At 40.3% G+C, this 19654-nt stretch overlaps 3 protein-coding genes across 4 annotated transcripts; 1 reads left to right on the plus strand and 2 right to left on the minus strand.

Moving 5' to 3' along the window:
* Positions 1 to 215: 215 nt before the first annotated feature.
* LOC106719796 lies at positions 216 to 3207 on the minus strand. Its single transcript, XM_045681081.1, has 9 exons — positions 3132 to 3207; positions 2776 to 2864; positions 2090 to 2201; positions 1875 to 1958; positions 1270 to 1370; positions 926 to 1001; positions 779 to 867; positions 474 to 585; positions 216 to 304 (listed from the first exon to the last, which is right to left on the minus strand). The coding sequence occupies exons 1-9, from the start codon at positions 3205 to 3207 to the stop codon at positions 216 to 218; spliced, it is 828 nt and encodes a 275-aa protein (XP_045537037.1).
* A 2167-nt stretch (positions 3208 to 5374) lies between these two features.
* LOC106720048 lies at positions 5375 to 10927 on the plus strand. Of its 2 annotated transcripts, none has more exons than XM_045680954.1 (5): positions 5375 to 5393; positions 8390 to 8566; positions 8658 to 8772; positions 8897 to 8982; positions 10804 to 10927. In XM_045680954.1, the coding sequence occupies exons 2-5, from the start codon at positions 8393 to 8395 to the stop codon at positions 10819 to 10821; spliced, it is 393 nt and encodes a 130-aa protein (XP_045536910.1). In that variant the 5' UTR covers positions 5375 to 5393; positions 8390 to 8392; the 3' UTR covers positions 10822 to 10927. The 2 variants fall into 2 exon arrangements, with proteins under 2 accessions (XP_045536910.1, XP_014370100.2); XM_014514614.2 differs by lacking the exon at positions 5375 to 5393 and adding an exon at positions 7939 to 8038.
* Positions 10928 to 12650: 1723 nt separating this feature from the next.
* On the minus strand, positions 12651 to 19469 carry LOC106719795 (general odorant-binding protein 19a-like). Its single transcript, XM_045680993.1, has 4 exons — positions 19394 to 19469; positions 19230 to 19318; positions 12885 to 12996; positions 12651 to 12739 (listed from the first exon to the last, which is right to left on the minus strand). The coding sequence occupies exons 1-4, from the start codon at positions 19467 to 19469 to the stop codon at positions 12651 to 12653; spliced, it is 366 nt and encodes a 121-aa protein (XP_045536949.1).
* Between the last annotated feature and the right edge of the window lie 185 nt (positions 19470 to 19654).

Genomic DNA, 19654 nt, shown 5'->3' on the forward strand with positions numbered 1-19654 from the left:
AAGTTATTTGAAAGTTTAAGCGAAGCTGTTTTATTCTTTGTTTACAGTGTGTACAATAAAGAATTACTAATGTCGAAAATTTTATTCCATAATAATTAGATTGCTCTTAAGTTATTTAAAATATTTCGTAATTATAATTACTATGAAAGGAGGGTTTAAGTCTAAAGAAATTAAAAATATATAATTTCAACTATATAATAATTTTATTTTTAAAGTTATGCAAATATAAAATCTTTTGGATTGTCCTCGTACAAGCATTTAGCGGTCCAATAAGATGCTTCACATATATCTGCATATTTCTTGGCTGTAAGTAAAACAATTAAGTTTATTTCTGTCCGAGCAAAATGTCATGAAATTGAAGATATGTTTTTTTCCCGTCCAATATCTTTTGTATTAAGACTTAGATAAAATCAAGTGCAATCTTTTTGTACAATTTTTCACTGGCACTTAAAGTTGGTTTAAAACATACTTACATATATCTTTACAGTTTTCAATGGAGGCTTTAACTGAGGTCTTCAGTTCAGGCGGGTACATCATGTCCACTTGCTTTAATGAAGCCTCGTAGCTCAACTTATTATTTTTTACCTAAAATATAATAAGCAAGTATTTTCGTTTCATTAAGTCTTCCTGAACCATAAACGGCTCGACGGATGTCATTCAACTCGTATTTCTAAGTTCACATAGATTAATTATAAAATTATACAATTAAATATAACTTTTAAAATAAAGGAAAAACTATCACCATAAGTTAAATAATAAATCTAACAAATCAACTTACAATTTGCGACATTTGATAAATGCAAGCTATATAACACATCACGTTCCTTTCCTCAATAAACTGCCCTTTCTGTATATCGCCGATTAAATCTGTAAAGAGAATGCTTAATTAAAAACATCTTCATTAACTAAACACTATTTTGATTACCTTCGGTGACGTCATTCTTCGCCATGCAAGTTTTCTTCAACATCTTTGCCGAATTCTTTAACTGTTGTCTAGTCATCTAAAAAAAAATTAACTTTTTCGAAAAAGTATAAATTTCAATCACTACTTAATTAACCGTCAATACCAAATTAACTCGTTTAGAAAGACAACGAAATAAAAATAATAGCTATTAAAGTAGTAGGTTAAAAAATGATTGCAATATTTTAAAATAGAAAAAAGCAGATTTTTCGAAAACAAACATAGAGACGCTTACAATAAGATACTAAACACAATAAAATTTTAACATAAATAACGCAATGTTTATAACTCCGAATATTAAAACTTACAGTGTGTACTCCACGTGTTAAAATAGATATAAGAATTAATAAATATATTCGATAACCCATAACAATAAATCCTTTCTTTGCAGAACAACGAAGACTGGTCTCTTGTTGTCATTTCCTGGTAATTTAAAGACTATTGGAACAGTGTAATATGATGACTTAGTATTAAACTAATAGTACATTAGAGAGCTAGGTAAATAAACAAGATTAACGCTTGTGGTACAGTTTAATTGATAGATTGAACATACGTACATATTTCAATCCGAATGTATAAATTGGAGGACTACTATGACAATATTAAAGCTAATTAATTCCTTAGGTCTTTTGCATTACGGTACTGAGATCGACTGCACCGATGGCAAATCTTGATTCTTAACTCTAAATAAACCTTCTATATAAGTATGCTTTGTAAAGATACAGAGTGTCCTAATTTCCTTTTTGCATAGTCGTCACTCTAGAATTTAAAAAATGGTAAGGTTTTGAAATAAGCAAACAATTATCTTTAAATTAAAAGATTTATTTTTAACTATGTAATGGTTTTAAACTGTATTGTGTACCTATTAAAATAAATAAATAAATTGTGGAAAGTAAGTTATATAGTTATTATGGGAAGAAAAAGTTGTCGGGATCAGCTTCATATATGCACTTCGCAGTCCAGTAAGATGCTTCACAAATGTCTTTGTAGTTCTTAGCTGAAACAGTATACAGCTTAAATTAAAAGGCCACAAATGAAAAAACGGCCTGTATAAAGATCTAGGTAAATTTCATTTAAAATCTAACTAAGTACTTACGCAAAGATTAAGTAATGTTATAGTGTACGTACCAACTCCCTTGCACTTTTCTATAGCTGCTTTGTATGGTTCTTTCATATCAGCGGGGAACATCATGTCTACTTGTTTTATCATAGCGTCGAAAATTATCTTATTATTCTTCACCTGCACCATAAACATATAATTCATAGAAAAAGATCCCAATCCATAGAATCAATCAGACCAATAAGATTTGTTTTTTGATTCTGTGGACTCAATCGGCGTAATGTGGAATTGGTAGGCCGATTGAACCAACGGGAAACACCCATTCCTACACGTAATTTCGTTAATCTAACTGTGAGTTTCTTAAAGGATAAAAGATATTTCGTTATCTCTGTATTTTAAAGAGAATGTTTTTAGTTTTATTTTATACGTATGAAAAATCAACAATACAATATAATTTAGATTTAATCTTTAATGATGGTCAATCAATTGAAATTCAATCATTTTTCCAGTGATTATATTTAATTTTCCTTCTGTAGTCTTTTATGTATATAAAGGTATGCTTTATGATAACGACGACAATTATGTCCAAGAATGATATCTGGACCCTGACCCGTAGTTATGTAGGTATTGCAAATATTTATCCTCAATTAAAAAAATTATTGCATAGCTAAAAGTGTTTATTGATAGAGCATATTTAATTGTAATAATTTTTAATTAACAAATTATTATATGTATGTATATATATATATCTTACCGCTTGTCCCATTGAATACACACATGCGATGTAGCACATCACATTTCTATCTTCAATAAATTTACCCTTATCTATCTCGCCAACTTGATCTACAATAAATGCACAGTACTTACACAATAATCAAGATTCTATTTTAAGTTTTAAATATGCGTCATTATCCGAGGATTTCTGAGACGAAAAACCTAGTTACCTCTGTTTTGTCAAAAATAATGACAGGGACGATCTGTTTTAGGTAGAGATTTTAGTTTCTGAAACCAACGGTAAGTTTGTACAACAAATTCTCCGCCCTCTTACTCATTTTTTCCAAATGTTCGTCTAAACTAGTTTAAAATTAAGATACATAACGTAAATCTTACCTTCTGTGACATCATTTTTGGGCATACAAGTCTTCTTTATCAGTTTTCCCGAGTTTTTAAGCTGTTGCTTCGTCATCTAGAAAAATAAATAATTTATAACTTGAGTATAATCAACAAAAATCAAGATATTTTTAGTAGCCATTGAAAACAGGTTAATTTTTTTCATACTGCTAAAGTTTTAATTACGAAGTAATTGTTAGATGTAGAAGTTACCATTAATTTTATCAGTCAGATGTTTTTACAACAACGCAACGTACATAACACACTTTACAAAAAGTGATTAGCATAAAATAATCTTGATGGGAATTTTCCGTTATATTCAAAATATTCAAGTCAAAATAATTTTGAAACTTACAACAACAACATATTCCAGAAGGGCAGGCAGAGACCACGGACCTCTATTTGGCGCGGTCCTAACACACCTCTCTCGCTTCTTCTAAATTCATACATCTACACAATTCTAAATTCATACATCTACATGCACGTCGAGTTCTGGTGCTCTTAATACCGCCCTTCTTGAGTATTTCGTCAATCTGGACGGTAAATAACTTTCGCACCATAAATTGCCTTTGTTAATCTGCTTTCGTTCATCCTTTCAACGTGGCCAAACCATCTATGCATGCCTTTTTCAACTCTACTCACAACATCTTCTTTTATACCGCATTGTCTCCTATTTGAAATTATTAAAAATGAAATTTTTGTCGAACTTTGTTCTAATCCCAAGGATGACGTGTTTAATAAATAAATAAATAAATAAATAAATATATTACAAGACAAATAAAAAAATTAGATTTAATAGTTTAAATAATTTACAATTAAATACTTACTGCCATTACCAAAGATTGTGTCAATAAAATAAAATACACAATACGGAAAATCATTGTTACTTGTCTGCGATGTGTTTATGTTTTAGGAGTCTGTAAAAAATTGTGACATCGGAATAAATGTGAAATGTTTTATAAATTGTCTATGAAAAATAAATTATAAGTTATGACATTCGCACAATTTTTTACAGGGGTATATACAAGTTGGTGCACGTAGGTTAAATTCCTATTTATAAATGAGAAAAATATGACTTAGTAAAGAAATCTCATAACTTTTTTTCTATTATATGATGGCAAACGAGCAAGCGACCACCCGATTCCCTGAAATAGCGAGGCGACCGCTGCCCATAGACATCCGCAATTGAAGATGCTTTGTTTACCTTTAATCAACAAAGAAGGAAGCACACAGAAAGATAATATTTCTCCTTACTATGGATCCCCTCCTCCAAAAAATCTATCTCATACCCATCCTGTCATTTATAAAGAAAGGGTGGGAAGGGGAAGGGAACTAAAATTAGGCACCTCCGGTACCACACTCATATTCTGTGATATAGGAGAGGATATGAAGAAGGAAGAAATAGAAGGAGTGAACTGGACCGTGGTTTTACAATTGAGTCGTGCAATAATTCTACTAAGTTATTATCATCAACTCACTATACGTCTCCAATAAGGGGCTCGGAGCCTACCCTAAGTTAGGGGTGACAAGACCATAGTTAACCATGATGGCCCAGTGCGGGTTGGTGGACTTCACACATATCTTTGAATTTTTTAGCAAGTATTTGCAGGTTGAATCATAGTATGTTTTCCTTTACCGTATGAACGTCGGATAAATGTAAATCGAAAAACACATTGGTACATGGCGGGATTTGAATCCAGGAACTGAAGATTGTAAGTGCATAGCTCCTGAGCCACCGATGCTCTACTACTAAGTACTAACAACTAATTTAAGGATTTAATATTAATTGTGAACGTAAACAATTAAATAAAGTTTAATAAACAACAGTACAAATATTTAATACAGATTTTATTTTATTTTTAACGTTCCTATAACTTCTTTAACAAAACTATCTTACCTCAAAGTTTATTACTTCTGAAAAATTTTATATTTTTTATCGTCAAATTATACCTTCGCATTAGCAGTGTGTTGTGAATTCGCCCATTCGTAAAAATGACTATTAATTACATGACATTTAAATAAATAAAGACAATGTTATAATAACATGTTAAGGCAGTCGATAACAGCTTATATCTGAATCTTTCACGGTACAGGTAATATTGTGTCAGAGAAAAACGATAGGTAATCGCTAAAACGGAGGACTGACACAAGCTAACTTTACGATGATAGGAAAACAATTTTGGGTGCATTTGTTTTTACATTTTACAAATCTTACTAATAAAATGCGAATGTTTGGATCGATGGTCGGATGTTTGTTCGAAGGTATGTATCTCCGGAACGCAAAACGGATCTTGATAAAATTTTGCACAGACGTAGAACATAGTCTGGAAGAATACATGGACCACTTATATATTTTCTTAATTGCGCGCGGACGGAGTCGACGGCGATAGCTAGTTTTTAAATAAATGTAACTATCATAGTAATGCGCTGGATTATTCGTCGTAAAAAATATTAATAACATGCAAATTAACGAATTAGACACTTAACAATAAAAACTATTAATGGAACATAATAAATACTTTTTTTTGTTAACCCGGGGAGTGCGTACACTTCGCCTTACGTGCTGCGGGGGCAGCAGGGACGGCTTCTTGGGGTACTCCCGGCCTTAAAAGGCCGTAGTACCCACTAAACCCCGCGGTGTTCTCCTTCGCCTGACCGGGCTGTGGCATCTACGTTAGTTTATCCACGGCTTAGCTAGGGGCACCCCTTTTTTATATCAAAAAGGTGGCAAACGAGCAAACAGACACCTGGATTCGCCGAAATAGCGAGGCAACCGCTGCCCATAGACATCCGCATATGCACGGAGAAGGGGACGCACAGAAAGAGGACATATCTCCTTCCCTTGCGTCCCCTGTTCCGCCAAATCCACTTCCCCTTCCCATCCTTTCCTAATAAGAAGAGGGTGGAAACGAAAAGAGGACTAAAATTAGGCCTCCGGCACCACACTCATCAGACGAAACGCGGAATTGCTTCCACTTCACGCCTGTCTTCTGTGTGGTCGTGGTATTTCACCGGGCGAGCCGGCCAATTCGTGCAACTGATGTTGTTGTTGCTGGCGTCTACCACTGTTAACCACCCTTAGCGACGGGTAGTATCCTACATTGGGAGAGCGGGCAGAGAGGAGAGTTGGATGGCCTCAGGTGTTCCCCAGGGGTCCGTATTAGGGCCCCTGCTGTGGAACATCGGATTTGATTGGGCCATCCGCGTAGAGGTGCTCTCCCGGGTGACGGTCATCTGTTATGCAGATGACACGCTGGTAGCCGTCCGGGACACCACCTGAAATAGATTAAAGAGGAGGGCTGAGGTCGGAGCTACACTGTTGACCCGGAGGATCGAGGCAATAGGCTTCTGAGTGGCCCTCAGCAAGACCGAGGCCCTTTGCTTCAAAGAGCCGAGGTGGAGGGTACCTGCGGGGGCCACCCTCCGGGTCAACGGCGAAGAGGTCGGGGTCAGGCCCGGATAAAATATCTGGGTCTTGTCCTCGACGAGTGCTGGCTGTTGCCTCCTGGGCGCGGGCTGAGCAAAGAGCCCGGGGCGAAATACCGACCCCGGAGGAGCCCGTGCCCGGGAGACGAGGAGAAAGACGACCGTGGAGCTCTGGGCGAGTGGCCTAGCGCGCGCCGAATATGGCGTGCGCATCATAGAGGCCATACGCCCACAGCTCCTGGAATGGTGTGGGAGGAGCCACGGGTCCCTCACCTTCCGACTGATACAGGTGCTGTCCGGGCAAGGCTGTTTCAGGCGGTACCTGTGTCGGATCGGAAGGGAGGAGACGGTGCTGTGCCACGGGTGCGGCAACGGCGAGGATACGGCGCACCGCACACTGGAAGTGTGCTGCGCCTGGACAAGGTGATGCGCCGCACCCCTAGCACACCCGTAACCTCTTTTTTCCAGAGGGGAATGCTTAATGCATACTCCGTGCCTCGGGGCAGACATGGTAGTTTTTGTGAGATTCTCTCCCCGAATGGGAGCATACCCACTAAAACCCTCTGTTCCCTCAAGGCCATTATATGGGGCGCCACGGGATCACGTGAGTTTGCAACCGCGACGCCCCACTGACCGCCCCGGGTAGGGGCCCTCACTGCGCCCCTAAAGGGGTGCTGCGCCTGTAGACGCTCCTCGAAGACGACACCGTGCAATGCAGGTTCGGGATCCCCGCCCTCCCCCGCTGGTGACCTCTAGGGTTTATAGAGACCCATCTCTTGGCCCCCGTCTTGTTCAAGACAGGGGCCCGCGGTCCCAGTGGTGATGAGTCACCGGGATTACGCGATGTGACGCAGGATCACACGCCATCGTATAACAGCTTTGCAAGCAGAGTGTTACCGAGGTCGTGCTCCCACGTACCGACCAGCGGCCATTAGAAGAGAGAATCTCACATAAACACATTGGTACATGGCGGGATTCGAACCCAGGACCTGCAAGTTGCAAGTCATGTGCCACCGACGCTCATTACATCACATTATTTAGAGAACGAATTTCTTTTACTATACTTGCTTGTGAAAAAAACAATTTCACAAATACATCCAAATTAATACTTGCAACACGTAAAGAAAGATCATTGATACTCGTAAAAAGTAATTTGAAATAATACAACGTTAAAGATTCGCGCGTTTTTCCTAAATAGCTAAATAGCTAAATAGGTCCAAAAAACAACCTGTTAACTATATCCAATTAAACCCAATGTCAGTTCTCAAATCTACTATTTAATCAAAAATGATGACTGGTCGAATTTTTCGTCCTTCCATTATTGTCAAATGTATAAAACTGCGTATTTTTGAATTTTCGACATCTTTTTATCACAGTAAGTAAACGTGTCGTGTTACCAGTGATAAATTATATTTCTTATAATGTATAAAGATATCTATATTTACTTCTGCTTAATTGCTTTAATGCCTCTTAAATCTCATGTAAGTTATATCAAAATAATTATGTATGAACATCCTGTGTTACTTATTTTTACATCTCTGTTTTATTTTTTGTAAATAGAAATTCGAGTAGTGTCGTGAATTCATTCCAGTCCAATGTTTTCTTCTCTTCTTTATCTGTTCGATTTGTTTCTATTCTAGTACTCATATCACATATTCAAGCCATATCTGGTTTCCAAATTTCAGTTAATCCTATGTTTTTTTTTAAAAGAAAAGAAGTATATGTATACTATATGTAGAAGAACTATAATATAGCGTCAAGTTCAACTTTTCTATCAATACCAAATACTAACAAAGTGCTAACATTCAAGTAAATATTTTTTTATACTTCAGGCAATGACTGCGGAACAAAGAGCCGCAATTCATGAGCATTTCGAAGAATTGGGATTAGAATGTATGAAGGATTATCCCATTAATGAAGAAGATGTTAATAATTTAAGAGCTAATAAAATCGGAAGCGGTGAAAATGTACCATGTTTCTTGTCGTGTTTATTGAATAAAGTCGGAATTGTAAGTAGATTTGCATGAGTGTATCGAAAAAGAGATGCATTTAAAGTCATTCGGAGTCAAATTTAAAAATAAATCTTAATTAAACTTTTAGATGGACGACAAAGGTATGTTGCAGAAAGAAACGGCTCTTGAAAACGCCCAAAAAGTTTTTGGTGATACTGAAGAATTGAAACTTATTCAGGGTTACCTGCATACTTGCTCGCATAGTAAGCAACTTTGCATTTTCAAAAACATTATAAAAGTTTACAACCCTTAACATTGTTTTAAAATTAGATAAAAATCTGTCAAGTGTGGTAATATACTCAATAAAGTTTTTTGTTTAATTTTTAGTCAACGGGGAAACTGTTAGCGATGGAGAAAAAGGTTGCGACCGAGCATTACTGGCTTTCAATTGTATGTTAGAAAAGGCATATCAGGTAATATCCTACGAACATTCTTAATTGTTAGAGTTACAAACTACAGCCCTTCGAAAACAAGGCTAGGTAAATCTTCAAAACCCGGCATTTTTAGTGACCAAGTAACTTTTTTTATAAGAGTAGGGGGCAAACGAGCAGCGGGAACACCAAGGTGTTCATCGAAGCCAACGGACAACTGTAATACCAGAGGAATCGTAGATGCGTTGCCGGCCTTTGAGGTGGTGATACGCTCGCTTCTTGAAGGACCCTAAGTCGTAACGGTTTGGAAATACCGCCGAGGACAGACCGTTCCACAACGCGGCAGTACGTGGTAGAAAGCTACGCGAAAACCGCACAGTTGTGGATTGCCAGCCATCGAGATGTTGTGCATGGAACCTGGCGGTCTGTCGTGTCGTCCGATGACGGAACTCGGCGGCAGGATTTATCCCAAACAATTCTTGTGAGCACTACCCGTGGTCGATGCGGTAGGAAATGCAGAGGGAACTAACGTCCCTCCGCAACGCCAGAGTGTCGAGCCGATCAGTAAGAACTCGGTCGTTGACGATTTGAATCGCTCTCCGTTGTATGCGGTCAAATGGAAGAAGCTGGTACTAGGGTGCTCCAGCCCAGAGATGCGAGCAGTATTCCATATGGGGCCGAACTAGCGCCTTATACAGCTGAAGACGATGGCCCGGTTAGAAATAATGCTTCGCTCTGCCGAGCACACCCAGTTTTTTGGAAGCCAGCTTGGCCTTGTCTTCCAAATGACCGCGAAACTGAACGTCATTCGATATTTCAAAGCCGAGAATACTGATACTGGCTGAGGCAACCAGGGGAGTGCCCTAGAAACGAAGATCCGCGACAAAGGGTTGTTTTTTAGCGGTATTGGCGCATACTTGTGTCTTTTTGGGATTGAAATCCAAACAAGGTTTCGTCGACCCCAATCCGAAACTTCGCCCAAAAGGGTCTCCAGTTCAGACACAAGTTTGGTCCGGTTCTCATCGGCAGTAGCCCGAGAAACGTTAGCGCGGGCCGTGTATAGTGCATCACCCGTGCTATTGTCTGCATAACAATGGACGTTGCTAATTTGCAGCATATCATTGATATGCAGAAGAAACAGGGTGGGCGACAGTAGACAGCCCTGTGGAACACCAGCATTAATTAGTTTGGGGTCCGAGCATGCACCGTCGACAACAATCTTAATGCTCCGACCCTCCAATAAGCCAGCAATCCAGGCGCGTAGTTTCTCGGGCAGCCCGTGCAGCCCTTAGGAAGGTAACTTACACTATACAATGTTATAGAGATTCGTACACGGACACACGTCGCCAACATTTTATTCTTTAGTGGCCAAAATCAGTCGCACCTTGTTTGTGAATATCACCGTAAGAAAAGTCCCTGTGATTTTCAAGATGGTGGAGCAAATCGATACAGTTGACTTGTAGTCACTTTGCCTTTACTGACAGAATAGTTGACTCGCGTCGAAGATACAACGTTGTGTGAATAGAATCAAAAAAAATTCCCATTTGGCCGATGGATGTCAGCCGACTGAGGTCAGAGAATCAAAAGAAATCAAATTGGCCCGATTGATTCTATGGATTTAGTCAGCCCAATGAGAATTAATTCTTTTCATTAATATTATATAATATTACATCAATATGCCTTTGTGTTTTTCCAGACTATGTTCTACATATGTGCAAAATGTCATCAAGATCCGTTTAGCTGTTCCTGAGATAGCTTCTAACAAAGATCCATCCATCCATCTATCCATTAATCTAAACTTTCGCATTTAGAATACGAGTATTAGTAAAATAAGTAAGATTTTAATTGTTCTTTTGTTTTCAGTTTGGCTTTGACTTTTAAAAATGCGGTGTCTCGACGATTACAACGACCAAAATGACGATGGACGATGGACTCACATTAGATAGTTATATCTTACAGCACTCTAATAAAAACTGTTAACATAAAATGTTTATTATTTTATGGTTCGCGACCCTATTTACCATTAGTCACTCGCAAGCTTTTTAAGTTCTTATAATTTAAAATGAAGTTGTAAATAGTACCTCAAATTTACTTCGCCTGAATTTGATATCACAGTGGCACACCTGCGGTGAAATGTAACACACTCTCAGCTGCGAGTTCATTGCTGAAACACCTGGACATAAGATATTCCTATCTCTTTCGTTGCCCTAGTAAAAATAGAGACAACATTACGCTTTTGTACAATAATAATGTAGTAATAATAACAAATTGTAAATAATATGTATAGATAGTTAATATAAATAAATATAAATAAATATGAAAGTAAACCATGTGAAATCACCTGTGGAATCCCACAGGGCTCAATTATTGGTCTTTTTTACTTTGCACATTCTATTCATGATATTGTTGCGCAGGCCCAAAGCGATTTAAATATATTACAAGAATGGCTAAAGTATAATTTACTAACAATAAATGTTTCTAAAACTTCTTACGTGACATTTGCAGTAAAACATAAAAAAATACTAAACCATGCACCTCTAGTAATAAATAATAAAACTATAAATCAATCTAGTACTCAAATATATCTCGGCCTTCATTTAGATAGTAAATTAACTTGGAAATACATATTAACCGCATACGCACAAAAATTAATAGCCTGATTGGAGTCTTACGAAGAGTAAACAAATGTATTCCACCGCAAAACCAACACATTGTCTATAATTCATTAATTAAACCACATTTAGAATATTTAGTAGAAGTATGGGGTTCTGCTTCAAAGGCAACCCTAGATACTCTACAAAGGACACAAAATAAACTTATTAAAATATTATTAATAAAAAAAATGTCATCATTTAAAAACAAAGTGAAGAGTTTTGTTAGTAAAATGTAAATTTAATATAAAATGTCTAAAAATCTGCAAACCTTAATATGTAAACTAAGACTACTGGTGTAATTTGAATTGTATGGTTATAATTTGTTTTCTCATGCAGTGAATTTTGTAAATTCTTAGAGAAATAAAGATCTTAAACCACAACTTTTCAGACGACTTTTATTCTACAATATATAACAGTATCAGTTGGTACAGTCGCGAGTAAAAATACGTAAAACTTGAAATTACGTAGAACTCTTTATTCATAATATCTCTGTACTTATTTTAATTAACATGTTTAATATTTTAAATAACAAACTCAAAGGTATTCAGTATTCGAAAATATGATTAAATGAATAAAAAACAATTTAAAGGGTGTTTTTGTATGCACACTGATGTTTATTGGTGCAAACAAAAGTAAGAAAATTTACAATTCAACATTGTATTAAAAAGAGAAATTTCCCGCGTTTTTTTTCCTTTTTTTTCATATTATTAATATAAATTGTTCCTTTATGTACAATAAACTAATTAAATAATACAAACATCAAAGTAAAGTTGAATACAAAAGAAATTTATTTTTATTCTTAACTAAAACTAAATTTATATTCTTTATTAATATTATTTAATAATCAATAATATCTACAAATTATTTTAACGACACCATTTTGAAACAAAAAACATTTTGTTACATGACACATTGTTTCCGTATGAGAATGTAAAGAGAATAATAATTGTAATAAAAAACAATACAGGCAACGAATACGTTGAGTGTTTGCTCAAATAAAAGAACTTTTAAGGAACATAGTAGTAACTTTTATTATAAATCTATTTATAATAGTTTTCATGGAAATATAAAATTCGGTGGATCAGCTTCATACAGACATTTTGTAGAGTAGAATATGCCCTCGCAAGGATCGTCGTATTTGTATTCTGAAAACAATTGAACAGATAAGAACAGATAAATATGTGTATCTAAAAGACCAGATGTATTAAATTTTCTCATTATATAATATACAAGTGCATGGAATATTAAAATAAAACTTTCTTATGAACAAAATAGATTTAAAAAACTTACGAATTTCCACGCAATTAACAACGTTTCTTTTTACAGACTCTTTGAGCTCTTGAGGATACAAAATGTCTATTTGTTTAGTAATCGACTCTTTGTTTAATCTATCGTTCTTTACCTGGAAATTTTTTTTTTTTTTTTTTTTTTTTTTTTTTTTTGTGACTGAGTAGTCACTGTTTGCCTTGAGGAGGCATTTACAGTTTCACCGGGCTTGAGGTGGCCGGGCGCAGATGGCGCTTAGCCTAAACCTCGTTTAAGAGTAACTAGGCTCGAGGGCTCCCTCAGGAGCCTCGGCTCGGGCTGTTACTTCGTTATTATTTATTACCGGATTGGGAGGTCACCGAGCTCTTAGGTCGCTTCGGTGGACGCTCCATGGAGTGACTGGGCGCAAGGGCCCCCGAGAGGGGACCTCGGCTTGGGCTGTCACTCATTACGCGTTTAGCATTCCGATTCAAGGGTGCCCGAGAGGGCCGAACCTCGGCTTGATCGGTTGCTATTATCTGATTATTAATACAGCTAACATTACTACCACTTCGGAAAGCGTTAGCGCTGGGAGAAGAAGTGGCGGAAGAAACTCCAGCAACGCTTCTACTATTAATAGGAGAAAACCTGCCTGCTATGAGGCCGTATCGCGAGAATGATTGTCGCAGCCGACATCGACTGCGGCGTGTGATCTGTTTGTGATGTTTGAGCTTAGCCTGGGCGATAGTAATTGCATCGTCTTGAAAGTCAAGAACGTGCCTAGGTCTACGATAATCCCGACGAAACTTACCGAGCGCGATTGGATTGTAGGTGGCGGCACCTACAACTAGCGGATTAGGATGACCGACGGCAGAGTCAAAATAACGACGCGACGCCAACTTCAGGTGTTGGGCAATGGTGGGCAAGTCCAAGTCTATATGGAGATCGCTGTTGCGCATGTACCACGGGGCTCCCGTGGCTCTACGCATGAATCTATTCTGAATCACCTGAAGTCGATGTATTTGTTTCGGGGCGATGTGCGCGAATACCGGACTAGCATATGTCATGACGGGACGAACTACTGATTTATAGAGTGTCACCTTGTTCCGAAGGGACATTTTACTCTTTCTATTAATCAACGCGGAAAGACGACCTAGGATGAAAGCCGCGCGGTTCCTGACCCGGGTCACATGAGCGGAGAAGTTAAGTTTAGAGTCTAATATGACACCTAAGTATTTAACTTGGTCTTCCCAAGGTATTGGGCTGTCCATGAGTTTAATGGACGGAAGAGCAGCCCCTTTCTGGCGTGAAAAGTAGAGCGCCGCGCTTTTGCTAGGATTAATTTCGATCCTCCATTTCCGAAACCAGGCACCTAACGTGTTGGCAGCGGTTTGGAGACGTCGACATATAGCTTCGGGTGAACGACCAGATGTGTATACGCAGGTGTCATCGGCGAATAGAGCAAGCTCTACACCGTGTACGCGGGGAATGTCGTTTGTGTATAAGGTAAATAGAACAGGCCCTAACACCGAACCTTGAGGCACCCCGGCTCGAACAGGGTGCAATTGTGAGCACACTCCCTCGACGCGGTAGCGGAACGTGCGATTACTTAGGAAGTCTCGTATTATGCATACGAGACGGTCGGGTACTCCGTACTCATATAGCTTGTATATAAGCCCGTTGTGCCATACTTTATCGAACGCTTTCGCTACGTCGAGGAAGATAGCTCCGGTGCTAAGGCCACGTTGGCGTTTGACAAGTATGTGCTCCGTGATGCGGTGCACTTGATTGGTGCATGAATGTTTGGCGCGAAAGCCAAACTGTTCTGCAATAGGCATGCCTTTTGTGTCCATAAAGGTGCGAAGGCGTGCTAATATTAATCGTTCATAAATCTTCCCAAAGGTTTTGAGAAGGCTTATGGGGCGATAAGAGGTGGGATTGGAAGGCGGCTTTGAGGGTTTGAGGAACCCTATGACTTCAGCGTCCTTCCACTCGCTGGGAAAGACGCCTTTGGTCATTGCCGCATTATAAATGGCTACAAGAAGTTGTATAATGGCAATTGGAAATAGTTTCGCCACCCTATTGGTGATGCCATCTGAGCCGGGAGCTTTACGTGGACGTAGATTTTTAATTATTTTCTCGACTTCGTCGCTAGTAACCGGAGGAATTGAGTCCAGAAGGGGTTCGTTTTTCCTCCGGTCGACCTCGCTGTCCACCCGCCGTAGGTGGTCAGGGTCGACCGGTAGGCTACTGGGGCAACACTGGGCCTCGAGGCTGTCTGCAAGACATTCGGCTTTCTCTTCGTCCAGCATAGCTGGTGTTGTATTTGGGCGCGACAATGGCGGCATCGTTGAGTACGTGTCGCCTTTAAGTGACTTGGGAAGCTTCCAGAATGCTAAATGTGATGGCTTTATATTTCGAAGCATTGAATCCCATCGTTCGTTCCGGATGGCAGCTATGCGTGTTTTTACTTCACGCTGTAATTTACGTAGCTGTTTTCGGTTCGATTCAGTGGGATACAAATCGTGAGCTCGGGTAGCCGCGTTCTTGCGTCTCAACAAGTCTCTGGCATCTGGTGGTAGTGCCCAGCGTTGACTGTCTGACTCTGGCATTTGCCTTGAGCAGTCCTTGATGGCGGTTTGGATATGACTTGTTAGAGAGCCGATCGCGACGTCCATATCGTTATCAGAATTAATTATGTCGGGGATGTCGTTTAGATGTGGGGAGTTAATATCTTTGAGCCTGGCACTAAGTTTGTGCCAGTCAACGACAGTCTTCATTGGGGGGTCAGCCGGTGCAGAGGGCCCTAGCTGTAGCAAAACTGGTCGGTGATCTGAGTGAAGCTCATGTATCACCTCAATATTACGTAAGGTTAGGTTAATATTCTTGATGATTGCAATATCAAGCACATCCGGAGTGTGTCCCAGTATGTGGGGGTAGTGAGTGGGCTCTAGTGGCGCTATGATTTCAAAATCAAGTAAGTCCGACAGTGAGTCAAGCTCACGGCCGCGTTTACTGATTCTGGTAGAGTTCCATCGAATGTGTTTGCTATTGAAATCACCAGCAAGGATGGTGGCTCCTCCGATAGATAGAAGCGATTCAAAGTCGGAGCGTATGATGGTTGAGCTTGATCTACAAGGAAGGTAGACCGAAGCTATCGTAATGGGGGCATGGCCAGTCATGGCTAGCTGGCAGATCGAGGCCTCTAAGTGCGTTAACGCGGGCGTGTCAATCGGTACACAATGCAGGGATTTTTTATAGTAAATGACAGTGCCACCGCCTGGGGCGCCGGTCCTATCATTTCTAACGATATTGTAATTAGAGACTTTCGGGTCCCTCATAGCCGGTTTGAGAAAGGTTTCCTGCACGAGTAACACGTCGACTTGATGATCGCGAAGGAAGTTATGAATTTCGTCGCGTTGTTTCCTAACACCGTTCGAGTTGAAAAAAGCTACGATAATTGAACGCGGTTTGACTCTGCCATTATTATGCGCGAGGGGCGGATGACTACAATTATTTAACGCGTTTGCAGCCATCGGAAAGCCTAATTGTGTTCGAGAGCACTGACGATGTGCTTGTACTTCTTAATCAAGTACAGTCGGGTGCCTATATTTCCTGACGCCTTTTCGTATTCGTCGGCGAACGTTAAGACTTCCTCCATGTTGAGGCCTGAAAGACGATTGAGGGATTCAAACGGATTCCCTGTCGTTTTAGGTGGCGTAGGCATTGCCACCGGCTTGACCGGTACCGGTTTAGCAATGGGCGCGGTAGATGTATTGTGCGCGAGTGCGCTAGCGGTGGGCCTGTTACTGCCCCATGCGGGGGTGTTAGTTTTCCACGATGGTTGAAGAGGTGGAAATTCGTTGGCTGACGGTATCGGAAGCGTTAGACGTCGCGACGGTCGCTGGGGTTGCGATTGGATTCGCTTTGGTGCCTTCGGGCATCCGTGATAGTTGGCGGTATGATCACCGCGGCAAAGGACGCATGCAGGCTTCCCGAAAGCCTCTAATAACGATTTGTCTTTCGGCCTTGTACAATCCGATGTGCCATGGTCGCCTAAGCACTTAACGCACCTAGGACGGGCAAAACAGTTGCGGGCCGAGTGCCCGTACAACTGGCATTTGTGACATTGACCGGGTAGGCCATTTTTGCGTGGCGGTTCAACTAGTAGCCCGCTAAGGCCACAGATTGACTTTACGTCAAAAATGGCCTTTCCTTCGGGCGACAGGTCTAAGTGTACCTGTACCAAATCCATAGGCAATTTAGTGCGCCTGTTGGTCATGCGGAAGACGCTAATGACCGGAAATTCTTGATCTTTAAGAGACTGGACGATATCTACGACGGGGATTTCCTTAGGGATGCGCTTGATCACCACTCTAAGGATACGTTCATCGGCGAGCGTGTACGTATGATAATACACCTCCTTTTCTTGGAGGAAGCGGGTTACGAATCTGAAGGCCTCGGCGGTCTCCAGCTGCATCCTAATGCCTTGGGCTGTCGCTGAAGCGACGACCTTAAACTTATTGGACATAGCCGATTGGATCATCGGCCACTTGTCCTGGGCTTGGATGTAAATGGGCGGAGGTTTTTTGTCAAGCAGCGCGCGGGCTGCTGGGGGAGCCGAACGGACAGCCGACGGTGGCTGAGTAGCTTCCACGGGGATAGCCATGAGGGCTGGGATTTGAACCGGCTGGGAAGATCCGGGTTCGAGCTGGGGACATGGGCGCGGCGCCTTCTGAGGCACGGGAGATCGGGACGATGATGACGCCGACGAGGGAGCGGGGGAAGAGCGCTTCTTGCGCTTCTTCTTGTTCCTCACCTCCGTGAACAAGCCGCCTGCATCGTCGGGGTTTTCAGGGGACAAGGGGGAGTCCAACTCCATCTCCTCAGTGTCGGTGGTTGATGGCGTCGAGTCGAGCGATTTAGGAGGCACTGCGGGGGCCCCGGATTCCGATTCCAATAAAGAGGCGGTTAACGCCTTGAACGCATCAGGGAACTTAGCCCTGAGGAAGTCAAGAACGCCTACTAAACTCTGGTCCGCCATTTGGACTTATGGTGGACCAAATCTAATTTATATGTAGTTTCCCGGTGGGATGCCGGGGTGTGTATCCCTAGCTCCCTCCCTGCTGGGTTTAGCAGGGAGGATGTGTGCCTACTACGTGTAGCCCTAGTGTGTCCGAGTGCCGATCTTATTGTGCACTCGGGTGTGTACTTAGGTCTAACTAAAGCTACCCGTGGGCTCTAAAGGGCCAAGCGTGGACCAACGTTGACTAGGGCACTACCCAAGGCCAATGATGGAGGTCCCTTCCGAATTACGCGGTTCCCTGAAGGGGAAACGCAGGCGAACGGGGCTGCCTGACTAGCTTCGTTATCACCGTTAGGTATCCGCTAGCCTTTCTCAAAATTGCGGTTATTAAGATATTGCTCAGCGCAGTGAAAACTGCACTTCACAATTTCTTTCACGCAGTTCCCGAAGTCGGAAACAATGACGTCGCTATCCCAAGAAACCAGATGGCTTGCCAGATGGCAGAGCAATAATAGTTCCTTAGCGGAACAATAGACGTTACGACGTTCTACCTAGAAACTAGGATTAGCGCTTACCAGAAGGCGGGCGCAATAAAAATTGCGCCGACACAATCGGCTCGCGAACAAAGGACGGCGGCACCTTTTATGGCGCGCGCAGGTGCGGATTGCTCAACGTAATGTTGGGCGGAGCGACAGATGTGCGGCGAGCGAACACGTCCGTTCGCCTCAACAGTCTGTAGCGGAGTCTTTACCTGGAAAATATTAAATTTTATTATAAAGAAAGGATGGGAAGGAAAAGTCTATTTAACGGTGGAGGGAATGCATAGGAAGAGGAAGTACTCTCTCTGTCTCTATCTCTCTGTGCGTCCCCTGCACCGTCAATTAGAAATAGGCAACGCATCTAAAATTGTGGATGTCTATGGCAGCGGCCGCTTCGCTATTTCTTCGAATTCAGGTGACCGCTCGATCGTTTGCCACCTTATGATATATAAAAAAATATTTCATAATTAAACCATCTCACTTGCAGCCATCCAACCATCAATTGTTTTAAAAGTGTCATGAAATAAAACTATTTTATTTTAATTTTATTAAATAAAAAACAAAAAAACTTTATTTTTCTATTTTTGTGCTATTTATAATGACGATTATTATGTGAGAAGTATTAAAGACTAGCTCTCGCCCGCAACTCCGTCCACGGAGAATAAAACAAAAACGTAATAAGAAGCATATGTGTTATTCCAGACTATGCCAAATTTCATCGAGATCCGTTGAGCCGTTCTGGAGATATCTTCAAACAAACATCCATCCATCCATCCATCTAAACATTCGCATTTATAATATTAGTATGATTTGTGAACTGCTTACCACTTGAGTTAATTTATAAACACAAGCTATATAACACATAACGTTGTGTTCTGGTATAAATACACCTTGTTCTATTTTACCGACTTTCTCTGTGAAAAATAAATTATGTTTTAAGTTCTGATTTTTTTTTTTGCTATAAAATAACTGTTTTTTTTTCTACGTACCATTCGTAACACTATGTTTCGACATACATTGATTTTTCATAATAGTTAATGTCTTCTTTAATTGTTCTCTGGTCATCTATTAAATTATAAGTAAATTTTATATTAATAACTCAATTCGTTTAAGTTATTATTTAAAATGTAAGAACGGGTACATAATTTTCTTACTGTAGCAACGTTTTGCTGCAATATTCATCTTTTTTTAACTTTTCTACAACTGTCTAAACAAAATTCATTAAAACACGGCACTGTAATTGGAACTTT

This window comes from Papilio machaon, chromosome 14 (genome assembly GCF_912999745.1).
Source record: "Papilio machaon chromosome 14, ilPapMach1.1, whole genome shotgun sequence".
Lineage (NCBI taxonomy): Eukaryota > Metazoa > Arthropoda > Insecta > Lepidoptera > Papilionidae > Papilio > Papilio machaon.

Coding starts and splice junctions, on each gene's coding strand:
- LOC106719796 (XM_045681081.1), bottom strand. CDS start 3,207: ATGACGAAGCAACAGCTTAAAAACTCGGGAAAACTGATAAAGAAGACT. Junction 2,202..2,775: donor TGTATTCAATGGGACAAGCG/GTAAGATATATA, acceptor TTTATGGTGCAG/GTGAAGAATAATAAGATAAT. Junction 1,959..2,089: donor AGAAAAGTGCAAGGGAGTTG/GTACGTACACTA, acceptor ATACTGTTTCAG/CTAAGAACTACAAAGACATT.
- LOC106720048 (XM_014514614.2), top strand. CDS start 7,979: ATGTATAAAGATATCTATATTTACTTCTGCTTAATTGCTTTAATGCCT. Junction 8,567..8,657: donor TATTGAATAAAGTCGGAATT/GTAAGTAGATTT, acceptor TTAAACTTTTAG/ATGGACGACAAAGGTATGTT. Junction 8,773..8,896: donor CCTGCATACTTGCTCGCATA/GTAAGCAACTTT, acceptor TTTAATTTTTAG/TCAACGGGGAAACTGTTAGC.
- LOC106719795 (XM_045680993.1), bottom strand. CDS start 19,469: ATGACCAGAGAACAATTAAAGAAGACATTAACTATTATGAAAAATCAA. Junction 19,319..19,393: donor GAAACATAGTGTTACGAATG/GTACGTAGAAAA, acceptor TATTTTTCACAG/AGAAAGTCGGTAAAATAGAA. Junction 12,997..19,229: donor TTTATAAATTAACTCAAGTG/GTAAGCAGTTCA, acceptor AAAAATTTCCAG/GTAAAGAACGATAGATTAAA.